The 16126-nt window shown below is 45.0% G+C and overlaps 1 protein-coding gene across 2 annotated transcripts in view; it reads left to right on the forward strand.

Moving 5' to 3' along the window:
* Mta3 (metastasis associated 1 family member 3) overlaps nucleotides 1-16126 on the forward strand; it is a 90326-nt gene that overhangs the window by 13058 nt on the left and 61142 nt on the right. For both annotated transcript variants that reach the window (XM_055618997.1, XM_055619004.1), the window contains exon 4: nucleotides 15029-15155. In XM_055618997.1, coding sequence (XP_055474972.1) covers nucleotides 15029-15155 — 127 coding nt within the window. The remainder of the gene's footprint in view (nucleotides 1-15028; nucleotides 15156-16126) is intronic.

The following is a 16126-nucleotide window of genomic DNA, read 5'->3' on the forward strand; positions in this document are numbered from 1 at the left end:
ACACACACACACACACACACACACACACACACACACACACACACACAAGATCCCAGAACTTTGTATAGTCTCAAGGTCTGCTAGAATTCAGAGAATGTTGCTACTCCAGCCTCATTGCTCTGGCTGTGGTGCTCTGCTGTATGTTCTTCAGTCCTAGCCTTCCGGTAGGAGTCGCTGTCAGACAATGAAGTTCAATGCCTGGTTCCATATCTACTCTTTAAGGCTTGTGTTTTCTAGGCTAGAGAGATGGTTCAAGGATCTTTAAGACCATTGGCTGCTCTTGCAGAGGACCGTCGTGGCTGCTCACAGCCCTCTGCAACTCCACTGCAGGGGATCTGATGCCCTGTTCTTCCTTGCCAGGCACCCGGTGCACATGGTGTACAGACACACATGTAGGCAAAGCAGTCATACACACAACATAAACACATTAATGAAAACGTATATACCTATACATACATGTCCGCACGCTCATACACGTAAGCTAAATACGTTAACGAGAACATAGAAGAGGCTCATATGTCCTAATCCTGCAGCTGTTTACTCTTCACTGCTTATGTGTCAACAGAACCTGTATTTTTCCATTGTGTTTTCACTTTGCTGAACTATTGTCCTTATCTAGATTTTTTTTCCACAGAATGTGTTGATGGTAAATGCTCTAAATCTTTATATTCCTTAAGATGTTTTTATTATCATATACATTCTTAGTTTGGGTCTTTAGAATTTTGGTTTCAAAATATATTTCTCTTAGAACTTTGAAGAAATTTGCTTGTTCTGAGGTATTCATTGTTAAGTATGGTATTGGTTTTTGTTGTTGTTGTTGTTGTTTTTTTGAGTCAGAGTCTCTTTCTGTGTATCCCTGGCTGTCCTGGAACTTTCTATGTAGATCAGGGTAGCCTCTCACAGAGCGCTGCCTGCCTCTGCCTCTGAGTACCAGGATTAAAGGTGTGGATCACTACCCCCCGCTCAGTAGATTTAATATTATTCTTTTGTAGGTAATGTTGTTTTCTCTTCCAGTGTTTTGTCCTTTAGCATAGGCGTTCTGAAAATTTACCAGAATGTCTCTGTGTGAGATTTACATCATAAGCTGCTGTGTATCTTTGGTGACATTTCTGTTCATCTCTGGGGATTTCTTCCAAGATGCCTATTTAGTGAGATCTGTTCTGTGATGTGCAGTCCTTTTGTTAATTTTTTGTTGTTGTTATTGTTTGTCTAGAGACAGGACCTCATTGTATAGCACAGGCTGACTGCCAACTCATGTCTCCCTCGCTGGCCTCTAACTCACAGCCGTCCTCCTGCCTTTGCCACTGAGAACCGAGAAGTGTGTAACTGCACCTGGCTTCTTAGAGCTGACAGAAACCTGTCCTAGTGAGCCTCGTGTTTACGCTTCAAGTCAAGCCTAAGGCTCTGTCTGGAGTTATGGTGCCTGCCTGGGCTCCAGGCACTTGGGAGTGGAGGCAGGAAGATTAGGAGTTCAGGCTGGCCTGGGTACATAAGACACTGAAAAAATAAAGACCCTCTGGGACAGAGTGCTAGCCGTGCCCTCGGTGGCATTTCTCACTTCCTTGCGGACTGCTTTCTGTTGCTTGATTAGAGTTGACATAAAATCTATTTTCTATCAGAACATTAAAGTAATAAACTTGCATCTCTCAGGTTATTTTCCTCTTGCTGTTTTATGATGTTTTTATTTTTGTGAATGACATTTTATAATTAACAGTTACAGTGAGTTTGTGTCTTATTAGCTGGATTATTATCAACTGTAAATATTACAAAGTTTTATTATTTGACAAGTTAATTATGTTTTATGGTATACATTTTCTTATTGATCTGCTCTTTTGAATGTCAATGGTTTCTATTTTTCTAAACAGCAAGTACTGTGTTCCTACTTTAAAATTTATGTCACGGTGCTTATTGATTACCAAATGAGACATTCTAGTAATTGGGTAATTCCTACGTTTTTTTTTTTTTCAGGGCTCTGTGCTGGTTTTACCTTTATAATTATGTGACATGATTTATGGGTTGGAAAAAATATGTCCTCGGGTTTTATATTTCCATGAGTAGCTGAATGAAAGCCATTTTTATAATTGGGGTAGCTAGTCTCCAGTTTTCCCACAGATGATGTTTTCTGTTTGGTTCTGTTTTATGAGATGAGGGCTCAGTCTGCAGTCTGGAACTCACGGTGTGGACCAGGCTGCGCTCACACGTGGAGCAGTCCTCCGGCCTCCATCTCCCCAGCACTGGGACGGCAAGTGTGCAGCACCTGGTTCTCTTTGCCAAAAGAGAGTCGTCCGAGGCTGGGGCTGCAGATGAGTTGGAAAGTGCTCATCTACCACGGAGCCTTGACTTTGATCCCCAGCACCTCATAAGCCACGAGTGGTGGTGAGTGGCCATGCATGGCTCTCAGCTCGCACCAGGGAGAGGCAAGCAGAGCAGAAGTTCCAGGTCATCCTCAGCTACAAAGCAAGTTTGAAGTCAGTCTAGGCTAAATGAGACCCTGTCTCAACATACAAAAAAGAACAGAAAAGAAAACAACAAAGAAAATATTTTTATTGAAGTATATAGTTGTCTTAGTCACTGTTCTATTGCTGTGAAGAGACACCATGGCCAAGACAGCTCAGATTCTTTTTTTTTTTTTTTAAGACAGCTCAAATATAATTGGGACTTGCTTACAGGGTCAGAGGGTTAGTCCATTATCATTACAGAGGGTGTGGCCGCAGGTGGACTAGGAGCTGAGAGCCACATCCTGATCCATAAGCGGAGAGAGAAAGAGACAGAGAGAGTGAGAGAGAGCAGATAGACAGTATGACATGACCTAAGAAAAGGAAAAAGAATCCAGAAAAGTTAAAAATCTACTTAAGGGTTTGGTACATGGTACACACACATACACATACGTACACACATATATACACACACATAAACACGTATTCTTTCCCTTTCCCTCTCCCTCCCTCCCTTCCTCCCTCTCTTCTCTCTCTCTCACTCACTCATAGCTATTACTTTCTATTAGTGAAGTTGTCCTTAGGCCCACAGGTATTGGGGTCCTTCTGGCTTGGCCACTCATATTGAGCAGTGAACACAATTGTCTTCTGTGAGATCTGCTTCCCATGTTACAGTATTATGAGAAGTGAGTAGCAGAGAGAGCCCCAGGCAGTGGTGGCTGAGAGGAGAAATAGAGGCCATTTTCCATACTGTGTGGCTGAATCGTCTTGTAGAAACGGTCTCAGACATACGTGCTCATATTAAAAGCACACGAGAACCAGGCGTAAGGGTGTGCGCTGCTCCTGCAAAGGAGCCATGCTTGATTCCCTGCACCGACATCAGGCAGCTCACCGCCACCTGTAACTCCAGCTCCAGGAGCAGACGCTTCTGGCCTCTGCACATGTATGAACATGCCCACACACACACACACACACACTCACACACTTTATTTAAAAAATTTAAGGTAAACTGCTGAACAAGGTTATAGAGTAACTCAGATTATACATCTGTTTAACAATTCTATCTATGCATGTGCCTCCATGTATGTGACACACGTCCTTCAACAAGGCCACGCCTCCTAATCCTTCCAAACAGTTCCACTGCCTGGTGACTAAGCATTCAAACATATGATCCTATAGAGGGTTTGATAAGAATGGTTTGATAAGATGACCCCCTATAGGATCATATCAAACCACTACAATAGCTTTTTCAGTAATTTTTTTTTTTTGAAACATAATCTTGTGTTGTTCAGGCTGGCTTTGAACTCAAGCTCATAATCCTGTTTTTGTCCAGTGCTGGGATTACAGATGAGTGTCATTACATTGCACTACTTTAGTAAATTCTTTATATTCCTACTGCTACTTAAAACATTCTGTTTTGTTTTTCTCCTTCTGAGGAAGTGTTGGGGATGGAACCCAAGACCTTTTACATCCTAGGCGGGCGTTTGTGTGTGCCTGTGTGTGTGTGTGTGTGTGTGTGTGTGTGTGTGTGTGTGTGTGCGTGTGTTGTGCATGCAAAGGCTGAGGACTTTTTCACACAGGGGCTCTCGCCTTCCACCGGCGAGCTAGCTGGCCCGGGAGTCTCCTGGGCACAGCTCCCTGCACAGATTTGCACATCCATTGTTTTTACGTGCATTTTGGGGATTCAAGCCAGTGCTTTTACCCCTGAGCCATCTTTCCAACCCTTAATTAATTCCCTTACCTTTTCAAAGGCCTCGTCGTGTTTTCTATTTCCCTGCCTTGTGCGGGCTTAAGTCAAGCTCCTCAAAAATCCTAAGAGATGTGGAAAACAGCAGTCTCTGTATCAGTCAGAGTCAGCGAGAGAAAAGAAGCAGCCTGGCTTGAACTTCCCACTAACGCTGACAGAACAGATTCTACTTAGGGTCTTGGGGAAACTCAAGCAACCCAGGAAACTGACCTTGAGGGCACCCAGTCCCTCTGAAACAGTCTTTGGAGTTCTGCTGACAGTGTGCTGTTAGGTGACTCAGCTGTGCAGGTGGGAAATGGTCTTCTGAAGATTGGAGCACAGTTGTTCGGGTGTTCTGTCAAGAAGCAGACAATGCCGTGCCTTTTTTGGGTAGTAGGAACATAGCACAGAAATCTCTCAATTTGGATTGCAAGAGATGACAACTTAGATCCCCTGGAATGTGTCGCCATGCATCCTGTGAGGTCAGAGGACACCCATGTGGGTTGTCCACCCTGTGGTTCCTGGGGATCAAGCTCAGGTCACTAGGCTTGGCTGAAAGGACCCTAACCCACGGAGTCATCTCACTAACCTTGAACTTCTGATCCTTCTGCCCCCACCTCCAGACAGCGGTGATCACAGGCCTGTGCTTGTTAGGTGAGCAATCTATTAACTGAGCCACATCTCCCACCTCTAGGGCAACTCCTTTGAGACTGGTCTCACCATGTAGCCTTGGCTGGCCTGCCTCTGCCTCCTGAGTGCTGCAATTAAAGGTGTGTGCCATGATACCTGGTCATAGGGCAATTCTCCCTCTCTCAGCAGGATCTCCCTATGTAGCACTGGCTGTCCTGGAACTCTCTATGTAGGTCAGGCTGGCCTCAAACTCATATATCTGCCTCTGGAATTAAAGTTTCATAGGGCAACTTTTTGTAGTTGCTGTTTTTGTTTTTCCGAGACATGGTTTCTCTGTGTATTCTTGGCTATCCTGGACTTGCTTTGTAGACCAGGCTGGCCTACAAGTGCTAATCCAAGTGCTGGGATTATAGGTGTGCCACCGTGCTCTGCAGGCTTTTGGCCTGCAGCTGGGTGATATGAAGGCTGAGGTAACTAGCTGCCCTCCATTTGCATGGGAGGGACTGGAGGCCATGTAGACAAGTGCCTTCTGGTTTTGCCCTCCCAGGTGACTTAGACAGATGTGGCAGTGAAAACAGAACTTTGTCAGCCCAAGCCTGAGCACAGATAGGACCCAGGCCACCTTCACCCAGGGCTTGTGTTCTTTACTCAGGAAGGACAGGAGTTCGCCTCCTACCCTCTTTTCCTTCCAGGTGGCAATCTGTATAGGGGCTCCAGGAGACCTCTGTATTTCCTCAAGCTCTTCTGGCATCCGCCATCTTGCTTCCAGAGCTCCCCTCTGCATGTTATAGTACTTGCTGCTTTTGCCTGGAATTCACAGTGATGGCGGCAGGCAGGCAGACTTTGCTTTATGTTTTGCTTGAGGTCCGGTAGAGGGAGGGCATGGCTTCCATGAAAACACACGGCATAGTTGATGCTAAGATTTATAATCACTCAAGCTTTTTTTTTTTTTTAGTTTTTGTCTGAATGGTGGCTTCCAACTGTAAAGAGCTTTTAAAAAATTACTTATTTAAATTATGGTTTTTGAGAATTTCATACATGAATACACTATTTACATCATTTCTACTTTTTTAATTATTGTTGCCACACACACACACACACACACACACACACACACACACAGCCAGGCCCAATATGTGTTGCCCATATGTGCATGTGTTCAGGGCTGATCTCTTAGGACTGGGAAACCTATCAAGAGGTTTTCCTTGGAAAAAAATGATTCTCCCTCAGCAGCCATTGATTTTTGTAGCTCTTCACCAAGGGATGAGGCTTTATTAGACCCTACCCCATCTGCTGGACATAGTGGTTCCCTGCCTTTGATTCTAGCACTTAGAGGCAGAGACAGGAGGATCTCTGTGAGTTGGAGGACAGCCTGGTCTACGTAGTGCTAGTAGTGAGCTGGGAGGAGGGTGAGATGCAGCGGATGACCTGGTTACTTGTGCTGGTTGGCTTTTGTCATCTTGACACAAACCTAGAGTTACCTGAGATGAGGGAACCACAGCTGAGAAAATGCTTTGATAAATTGGCCTGTCTGACATTTTCTTGATTTACAATTGGTGTGAGAGGAGGGCCCAGCCCTCTTGGGGAGTGGGCAGGTGGCCTTAGGTTCTATAAGAAAGCAGGCCAAGCAAGCACAGAAAATGTGCCAGTAAGCAGCACCCCTCCATGGCCTCTGCTTCAGTTCCTGCCTCCAGGTTCCTGTCCTGCTTGAATTCTGGTCCTGACTTCCCTTAGTGGTGGGTGTGACCTGAACCTTGTAAGCTGAAGTACACCCTTTCCTCCCCGAGTTGCTTTTGGCCATGGTGCCTTTATTTATTTATTTATTTATTTATTTATTTATTTATTTATTTATTTATTTATTTATTTTTTTTATTTTTATTTTTAGTTACATTTTGTTAACTTTGTGTCCCAGCTGTATCCCGCTCCCTCATTCCCTCCCCAACCCCACACTCCCTCCCTGGTCTCCTCCCTGCCCCTTTCCAAGTCCCCTGAGGCCATGGTGTTTTATCACAGCAATAGAAACCTTAGCTAAGACACATGTAGTTTTATTTATTATTGTTATTATTTTGTTTCTTAAGTTTCACAGTTTACAGCAAGTGGAAAGTTGCATGGTGGCAGGCTAAGGATGCAGAATTCCAGATGGACTTTGATTTATTATAAGATTGGGCAGCCTTTGCCAGATGCAGTGTTCTTTGAATAAATGTAAAGCAGAAATAGCTTAAATTTCTGATGGGATCCTAAGTTGCTGTAGAACAACTGATGAGTCACTGTAGCGCACCGTGTGAAAGGAACATTTCGGAGACAGACTTCTTTTAGTGGTTGACTTCCTGTGCATTGGTTGGTCATTTCCTACTCCCCTCTGTGAGGTCAGTGAGGTCAGAATAGCATTCAAAGTGACACTAAACTGGCACCCAACTGCTTGCCAGCCTCTCATGCATGTGCCATGGACTTGTGTGGAGACTGGATGGCATCATTTTCCCTGCTAATGGAATGTGTACTTGCAGTTTGTTTAAAACTTTTTAGCTGTATGTAGTGGCACATGCCTTTAATCCCACCATGTGGAAGGCAGAGGCAGGCAGATCTCTGTATTTGAGGACAGCCTGGTCTACAGAGTGAGTTCCAGGACAGCCAGGGCTACACAGGGAATTCCTGTCTCAAAAAACAAAAATAAATCCTGGGGCTGGAGAGATGGCTCAGAGTTTAGGAGCATATTCTGCTCTTGTAGTAGACCCGATTTTTGTTCCCAGCTCATAAGCACCTATGGCCCACTTCTCAGTGACCCGATGCCTCATGTGCACATCCTCACCCCCGCCCCCCTTAAGTTTAAAGAAATAAATTCTGCTTTTAAAGGCTACAGGGATAGCTCATATTGCTCTTGCAGGGGACCTGAGTTCAGTTCCCAGCATCCACCTTGGGCCCTTCGTAACTGCCGGTATCTCCGGCCTCCGGGGACCCAGCTCCCTCCCCTGGCCTCTGCAGGCACTTGTACTCTTGGGCACCTGGACTAATGTGCATGTCCTCTCATACACATAATTAAAAATAAGTCTCTGAGGAAATGCTGCTTTTTACAGTAAATCTTGATAGATATTACCTCCATTAACAAAAGCTTGAGGTCTTCACGAGGACTAAAGTAAACATGTCTTTAGGCTGCCTAGCTGGAGCGCTGCCGGGTAGGTGTTCTGTCAGAAACATGCATTCAAATTAGGCCTAGAAAATATTTAAAGGTCTGGGGACGCTGCTCAGTTAGTGCTTATCCATCATGCTTAAAGAAAGCCTTGCACTCGACCCCCAGACCATGTAACCTGGAGCAGTTGCTCATGCCTGCAAGTCTAGCATTCAGGAGGTTGGGGAAGAAAGATCCAAAGTTTCAGTCCATCCTCAACTATATAAATTGATCAGTGCTAGCCTGCAGTACATGAGACCCTGCCTCAAAAGAAGGAGAAGGAAGACGAGGAGGAGAGGAACCCTTCCCCAATCATTTAATAAGGATTAAAGAAATTTTTTATATGTATGTATGGATGTGTGTGTGTGTATAAGTGAGCAGCATGCAAGTGTGTGGAGGCCAGAGGTTATGCTGGTATCTTCCTTAATCATTTTTTTGTTCAGTGTTCTATTGCCGTGAAGAAAAAGGAAAGCGTTTAATTGGGGCTGGCATACAGTTCAGAGGTTTAGTCCATTCTCACTCTTGGGGTGGGGAGCATGGCAGCACGCAGGGAGCCTGGTGCTCGAGAGGAGCTCAGAGTCCTGCATCTGGGTCAACAGGCAGCAGGGAGAGAGGGGAGGGAGAGCAGCCAGCCCGCCAGCCGCTGGCATGGGCCTGGGCCTGGCGTGGCCTTTTGAAACTTCAAATCCCACCTGCTTTGATACACTTCCTCCAACAAGGCCATACCTACTTCAACAAATAGTGTCACTTCTAAGCAATCAAATATATGAGCCTGTGGGGGCCATTCTTTTTCAAACCACCATAATCATACTCTATATATTTTTGAGGTGGGTATCCCTGAAGCTGGCACTCATGGGCTGGGCTAGACTGCCATCCCTCAAGCTGCAGGTACCCATCTACTTGTCTGTGGCTCCAGTATCTTCTTTTTTGATATTATCCGTTTAAGCACACAATTTTAATATGGGATCCGATTTATCTACTTGTTTTTCTTGCTTATGCTTTTGCATATAATAGCTAAGAAAACACTTCCTAGTCTAAAAGGTCACGGGGATACCTGTTTTATCTTGAATCTTAGCTCTTACATTTGGCCTTTTGATATATTGAGTTGATTTGGGTGTATGGTTTGAGGTGTGGGAGTCCACAGGCGTTAATTCTTTTACATATAGGTGTCTAGTTGTCTCAGCCCCATTTGCTAAAGGAAGCATTGTCCATTCTCCTACTGATGACTGGTCCTCGTCACTTAGCTTAAAATCCACTGATTGACGTTCAGGCTCTGCACCGTCTGTCCTCTGGTCACCCGTGCACCCTCCCTATGCCAGCTCTGCACGGTCTCAATCACTGCAGAACTGAAGTGTGCATTCAGTTTGTTCTTACTACTCTAGGCCCTTAAATGCACGTATGAATGATCAGATCTCTGTTGATCTTAATGAAAAGGGCAGCATATCATTAGGAATGGCTCTCACCTGTATATCAACTTCGGAATTTTCTGTGGTTTCAAGCAATGTTAGCTCTTCCAACAGTGAACATGCGTTGTTTTTCAGTTGATTTGGTCTTTGACAATGTTGTTGTTTTTAGGGTCCAAGTTCTGTGATTTGTTAGATGTAGTATTACCATTGCTATTGTGGTGAGACAGTCTTACTGTGTACCCCAGGCTGCTCTCAAACTTGAACTTATAGGACCATCCTCCTGTCCTCTGTTGGGATTGCAGGGTATGCGTCCATGCTTCTGTGGTGATTTTCATCTTTGGTTACACTGTACTTTATAGATAGCTGTTAGTACTTACAACCATATGTTACTTCAGCTCCAGAAGATCAGATCTCTCTGGCCTCCTCAGGTGCCTGCAGCCGCACGTGCACACACACAGACATGCTCACAGTTTATTTTTCTATTATTAAAAGTTATTTGTATATGTGTGGGTGTTTTGCTCTGTGCATGCTTGGTGCCTGTGGCCACCAGAAGAGGGCATCACACCGGATCTCCTGGAACTGATATTACAGGTGGTTGTGAAAATCACCATGTGTATGTTGAGAATCAATCCTGGGTCTTCCGGAAAAGCAGCCAGTAATATTAACCACTGAACCATTTCTCTAGGCATTCACAAACACACTTAAAAAAGAAAAGGAAAAGCTGGGAGTAGTGGCACATACCTTTAGTCCCAACACTTGGGAGAGAGAGGCAGGCTGATCTCTGTGAGTTCAAGGCTGGCCTGGTCTATACAGTGAGTTCCGGGACAGCCAGAGCTACATATTGAGACTCTGTCTCAAAAAACCAAAACCAAGCAAAACAAAATTTTAACAGGAGTATAGCTCAGGGATAGAGTGCTTGCTCAGGAGCCCACATCCTTCATTTTATCCCCAGCACTGGGAAAAAAAAAAAATCCCAAAACAAAAACAACAACAACAAAACAGTTCGGCATTTGGTAAACTGAGGTAAGAGACATGCCTTGAGTTTATGGTCATCCTGGACTATGTAGTGAATTCCAGGAGAGCTTGTGCTATAAACAGACAAACATTGGGAGGCAGAGGCAGGGAGAGCTTTGTGAGTTTAAGGCCAACCTGGTCTATAGAGAGAGATTCAGGCCAGCGGGGCCACATAGTGAGACGCTGTCTAAAAACAACAACAATAAATGGGTGTTTTAAGTTATGAGCTAGTCAGAAAAGAGCCTAGCTATATGGCCTAGGTATTTGTAAATATATTTTGAGTCTCATGAGTCTTTATTCTGGGAACTTGGGGTCAGGAGGAAAACCCCCCACAATAAGAACCCAAAAGTCCCAAACCAAAACAACAACAACAAACCAACCTCCCCTCCCCACAAAAAGCCATGTTTGCTGTTCTTACTATGATATGCAATGGTGCTTTTTTCTCTGTGGGACACCACTAGAATTCAGTTAGCTATGTCTTTTAGAGGAACAATTTATCAAATTCCAATTAAGTAAAGAGCATAATTCTGTATGTGATATTTGCTGTACTAATAGTGCCAATGCAGCAATAACTTTATTGATCTCCGCTGTTGAGATGTTATTAGGCCTGGCTCCATTAGTGCTGTTTCTCTTTGTATTCATCATTAGAAAGAACATTCAAGGAGCCTTGAATTGCCTTATTCTTTGTTTGAGTTTGGTAAGACTTTAGCTTTCTTTTATTATATTGATACTGTGTGTGTGTGCGTGCATGTGTGTATGCATGCATGTGTGTGTTCATGTACGCACGCACGCACGCACGCACGCACATGTGTGTCTTCATTTCCACCTCTGCGAATATGTAGAGGCCAGCGAACAACCTGGGGGAGCCAGTTTTCTCCTCCCATTATGTGGGGCCAAGGGATTGGAACACAGGTTATCAAGCTTTCTGGCATGTGCTTTTCCCTGCTGAGCCAATTTGCCTGCTCCTAGGTGAGGCTTTTAAAATCAGTCAGTTTTCCAGGCTTGTTTTCAGTTCAGACCTTTACAGTTTGAAATTAGAGAAGATGACAAGCCCTCGTGCAATTGAAAAGGAATTGTGGGGAATTGTGTTTGATATAATGCCTTCTGTGGTCTTGGATCCTAAAATAAGAATTTTGGCAATTGAGCCACCTTTAATTCCAGCCCTTGGGGGTGGGGGCAGAGATCTCTGTGAGTTCAAGCCCAGCCTGGTTTACAGAGCTAGTTCTAGGACAGCTAAGGCAACCCAGAGAAACCCTGTCTCAAAAAAACGAAAACCGAAACAGCAACAAAGGATTGTGACAGTTAGATAGGCTGCCATCCACCTGGCACCTGGTCTCCCAGTTAAGGGTTCTACCGTGAAACCAGATGTTCCAGGCTCACTCTTGAGTTGTGCAAAGAGCAGCCAACCCTCTTCCTGTTTCCTGCAGCCTCTCTCTGAGCCTCTGAGCTCCCACTATTCCCCCTAACCACACGATCTGCCCCAGGTGAGGCTGAGAGGTAACAGTGAGCCTCCAGAGGCATTGTATTTTTTTTTTTTTTAAATTGTGGAGCTCAAATTAATCAGAATTAAGTCTGTGAGATTGGTGTCCCCTTCCCTTTAAATATATTAAATGTAGTGTCAAAAAGAGAGCTTGTAGACAAGTGTGGTAGTATACTCCATCATCTCAATATTCAGGAGAGAAAGGCAGGAGGATGGTGAGTGTGCTCGATAGTTTTTGTCAACTTGACACAAGCTAGAGGCATTTGGAAAGTGGCATTTTCAGTTGAGAAATTGCCTCCTTAAGGTTGGCCTGTGGCCAAGTCTGTCGGCTGTCGGGTGTTTTCTTGGTTAATGTGCCACCCCTGGGCAGGTGGTCCTGAGCTGTATAAGAAAGCAGGCTGAGCAAGCCATGGTGAGCGAGCCAGTAAACAGCCATTGCTTCTGCTTCAGCTCCCTGCCCTGACTTTCCTCAGTGCTGCTCTGTTACCTGGAAGCGTGGGTGAAATGGGCCCTTTCTTCCCCTAAGTTGCTGTTGCTGTGCGTGCTCTCACAGCCAGAGAAAAGTAACTAAGAGAGTGAGTGTGAGGTGAGCTTCCGCAACCTGGCTAGAGCGCCTCAAGAAACAAACAACAACAACAAAAAACCCCTGACCCATCATATAGAACTTCATCTCTTGGTTTTTGCCAGTGGTCTCCAGCCGTGCTCCTCAGTGGCCAAGGCTGAGCGCCATTTCTCAGTCACTGCTCCACATCTCTGAGTGCCCCTAGCACCCTGAGTAGCACGCGCCTCACTCCTGCACATGCCCGTTGAGCAGGTAAAAGGTCCTCTTCACTCTGCTCGCAGACCGGTGACCTGCTTACAGCCCGTCTTTATACAGGGTCGCCAGAGACAAGTAGCTTCGCCTCTGACCCAGTTTCTCATGTTGCCACTTTTAAACAAGTAAGTGTGTGGAGGGCACTGGAGGTGAGTCTTCTTCCAGAAGGGAAGGGGTTTCCTATAGCTACCCCACCCTTGCCTGCCTGCAAAGATAGAAAGATAGAAAAGACAACTATTTTCTTCTTTTTATTTCTGGTACTTTCTTCTTCTTCCTCTTTCTTTTTCTTCTATCTCCTCTTCCTATGAAGTTGGTCTTTATAGGTTTTTGCTTTTGCTTTAGAAATAGGGGTTAGACTCAGTAAAGCCAGGCTGACCTTGAACTCCATCCCCCTGCCTCAGTCTCTGGTATTAAAAGCATTTTTCCCCTCCCAGAATGACATGGCTTATAGAGTTCACAGACAGAAAAGGGTGAGTTCTGGTTTCTGAGTGCGCAGAGTAGGGTATGGGGCCCTCCAGTGCTGGGTGCACGCTATTTGTTTCTTTTTGTGACAGTTCTCTTGATCCCCAGCTGGCCTTGGGCTATTGCCTGCGGTGATCTTGTTCTTCCCGATCCTTCTGCCTTTTTCTCTTGCATGCTGGGGATTCAGCACTTCCACTCTGGGTAGTAGTGCTGTCCTGGGGCTCAATGTGAGGGTCTCCTGCATGCTCCGCACTGGAAGCTCCATGCCTGGGCTTTAAAATGGCTTAGTTTTCTTTCAGCTATTCATTTCCTGCTTCAGTTTCTAATTTCTGTTTGTTTGTTTGTTTGTTTGTTTGTTTTCGGGGGGGGCGTGTTTCTCTGTGTAACCTTGGCTGTTCTGGAACTGACTCTATAGACCAGGCTGGCCTTGAACTCACAGAAATCCACCTGCCTCTTCCTCCTGAGTGCTGGGATTAAAGGTGTGCACCGCCAATCAGGTTCTAATTTCTAAGGATATTTCCTCAATTCTCATGTTTCAGTTGGTGTTATTCAGTTGGAAGTTCTGCTTCCTTTTCTCTCTTTCTCTCCCTCCCTCCCTCTCTCTCTCTGTTTCTGCCTGCCTCTCTTTGTCTTTCTGTCTCTGTCGCTTTCTCTTGTTTATTTTTTTAGACAGGGTTTCACTATGTAGTCATTGCTATTCTGAAACAAACTATGTAGACCGGGGTGGCTTTAAACTCACAGAAATCTACCTGCCTCTGTTTTCCCAAGTGCGCTACCACAGCTGGCTTCATTTGTATGTTATTTTAATTAACAAAATAAATGTTTTATTTTAAAAAATATAATAAATTTTTGAGATCTTAGCCCAGCATCGTTTAGAACTCTCCATCTTCAGCCTCCTGAGTGCGGAGATTTCAGGCGTGTGCTGCTGCCAATCACATCTTAGCTGTTAGTTTTTCAGTCATTTACTTTTAATTTTCCTTTTTTTTTTTTTTTTTTTTTTTAATAAATTTATGCCAGGCGGTGGTGCCGCACCCTTTAATCTCAGCCTAGCCTTTGGGAGGCAGAGGCAGGCAGATCTCTGACTTTGAGGCCAGCCTGGTGCACAGAGTGAGTTCCAAGAGAGGCAGTGAAGCCCTGTCTCAAAAAACCAAAATAAGAAAAAAGAAAAAAATTATTATTTTTGTGTATGTGTGTGTGTCCACATGTGTGTTTGCTGGTGTGTCTGCATAAAGGAGGAGGGTGTTAGGTGTCCTCTTCTGTTATTCTCTGTCTATTCCAGTAAGGCATGCTCTAGGTCTATCTTGAATCTTGACCCTAGGGTTGGGTTTTCTCTGCTAGGCTGGAAGGCAGCAAACCTCAGTGGTTCCTTCCCGCCCCCCCCCCCCCCCCCCCCCCCCCCCCCCCCCCCGTCTCTGTTCCTAGAAGTGGGGCTACAGGTGTTAGTAAGGACACCAGGCTTGTTCTGTGGCTGCCCTAATCCCGGCCTTTGATTGTGCAGCACTTGCCCTCAACTGCAGAGCCAGCTCTCCAGCCACTGCTCTCTCGCCCGCTCATTTGTTTTGTTTAAGGCAGGCCTCACTGTGTAGTGCTTGTTTACTTACTGGCTCACCCAAATAGGCTTTGAATTGGTGATCCTCCTGCCTCAGCTGGGATCACAAGTGTGAATCACCACGACCGGTTCTGCCATTTTAACATTGGTGTCTGCCTTCTTCCTTGGCAGCCCAAAGAGCTTCACCTAGGATTGGGATTGCAATGAAAAGTTTAATGCGAAGGTCAAAAGTGATTAGTTTGAAGAAAATATCAAATTTACTAATCTGACCTGTCTGTTCATTCTGTTTTAATATCCCAAGAGACAGCATGAGTTGTAATAATGGATTCTATGAATTTTGTTTGTGTAGAAGAAACTGAGGAAGAGACTGAGACGACAGTTGAGGCTGACCTGACTGAGAAGCAGAAGCACCAGTTGAAACATAGGGAGCTCTTTCTGTCCCGCCAGTACGAGTCCCTGCCTGCAACACACATCAGGTGAGACCTTTCGGAAGTTGCTCTTACGTGCCCTGCAACACTGTGACCAAGCCCAGACCAAAGCCTTCTTGGAAGTCCTTTCCAAACTCTCTTCAAAGTCTTGCTCAGCCTGGCATCCTGCAAACTTCATGCTAGGATGTGATCTTGGAATTGATAGAGGGTTTTAGCATACAGAAGGCCTGAGCAGGTTCTACAGTCATGTTGGCGTCTCCTCGTTGTCTCATCACTAACAGTTTATTTGAGTGTCCAGTAGCATCACACACGGGAATGTCTATCAGATACTCTTTGGGAAATGCTGGACTTCTTCAGACTCCAAGCGCATGATACAGTAGTGAGGATGCAAGGGCTAGAACACAAGCAGAGTACAGGGTTTGGTGTGCAGACACGTGACGTTAGCTCTCATAGGACACATGGCTTTTCATTTTCTTATAAGTATGTCCAGGAGGGAAACCTTGTTCTTTATTACTTGATTACTGGCATCATCTCTGTGCACTTATTTAGTTTAAAAATTAATAGATGCATTTTTCAGTGTTAGAAATTGAAGCCTTGCACATGCTAAGCAAGTTCTCTGCCACCGAGCTGCGCTCCACCGAGCTGTGCTCCACCGAGCTGTGCTCCACCGAGCTGCGCTAGCAAGCTTTCTCTGTGTATTGGTGAGATCTATCCCCTACTCTGTAATTTGGAGGATTGCACTAGAGTGGTGGTTGTCTCTTTTGATTTACTGATAGTAATTAAAGATAGATGCAGCGTGGGCAGTGGTGGTGCATACCTTTAAATCCCAGCACTCAGAAGGCATAGGCAGGTTTGTTTCTGGGAGTTTAAGGGCAGCCTGGTCTACACAGTGAGTTTCAGGACAGCTGGGGCTACATGGAGTGACCCTGTCAAAAAAAGAAACAAACAAAAAAAGAGATAGATGCCATTGAGCTTTTTTTTTTTTTTTTTTTTTTTTTTTTTTTTTTTTTTTTTTTTTT

Source organism: Psammomys obesus, unplaced genomic scaffold, assembly GCF_907164565.1.
Source record: "Psammomys obesus unplaced genomic scaffold, mPsaObe1.curated_primary_1811, whole genome shotgun sequence".
NCBI classification, from domain to species: Eukaryota; Metazoa; Chordata; class Mammalia; order Rodentia; family Muridae; genus Psammomys; species Psammomys obesus.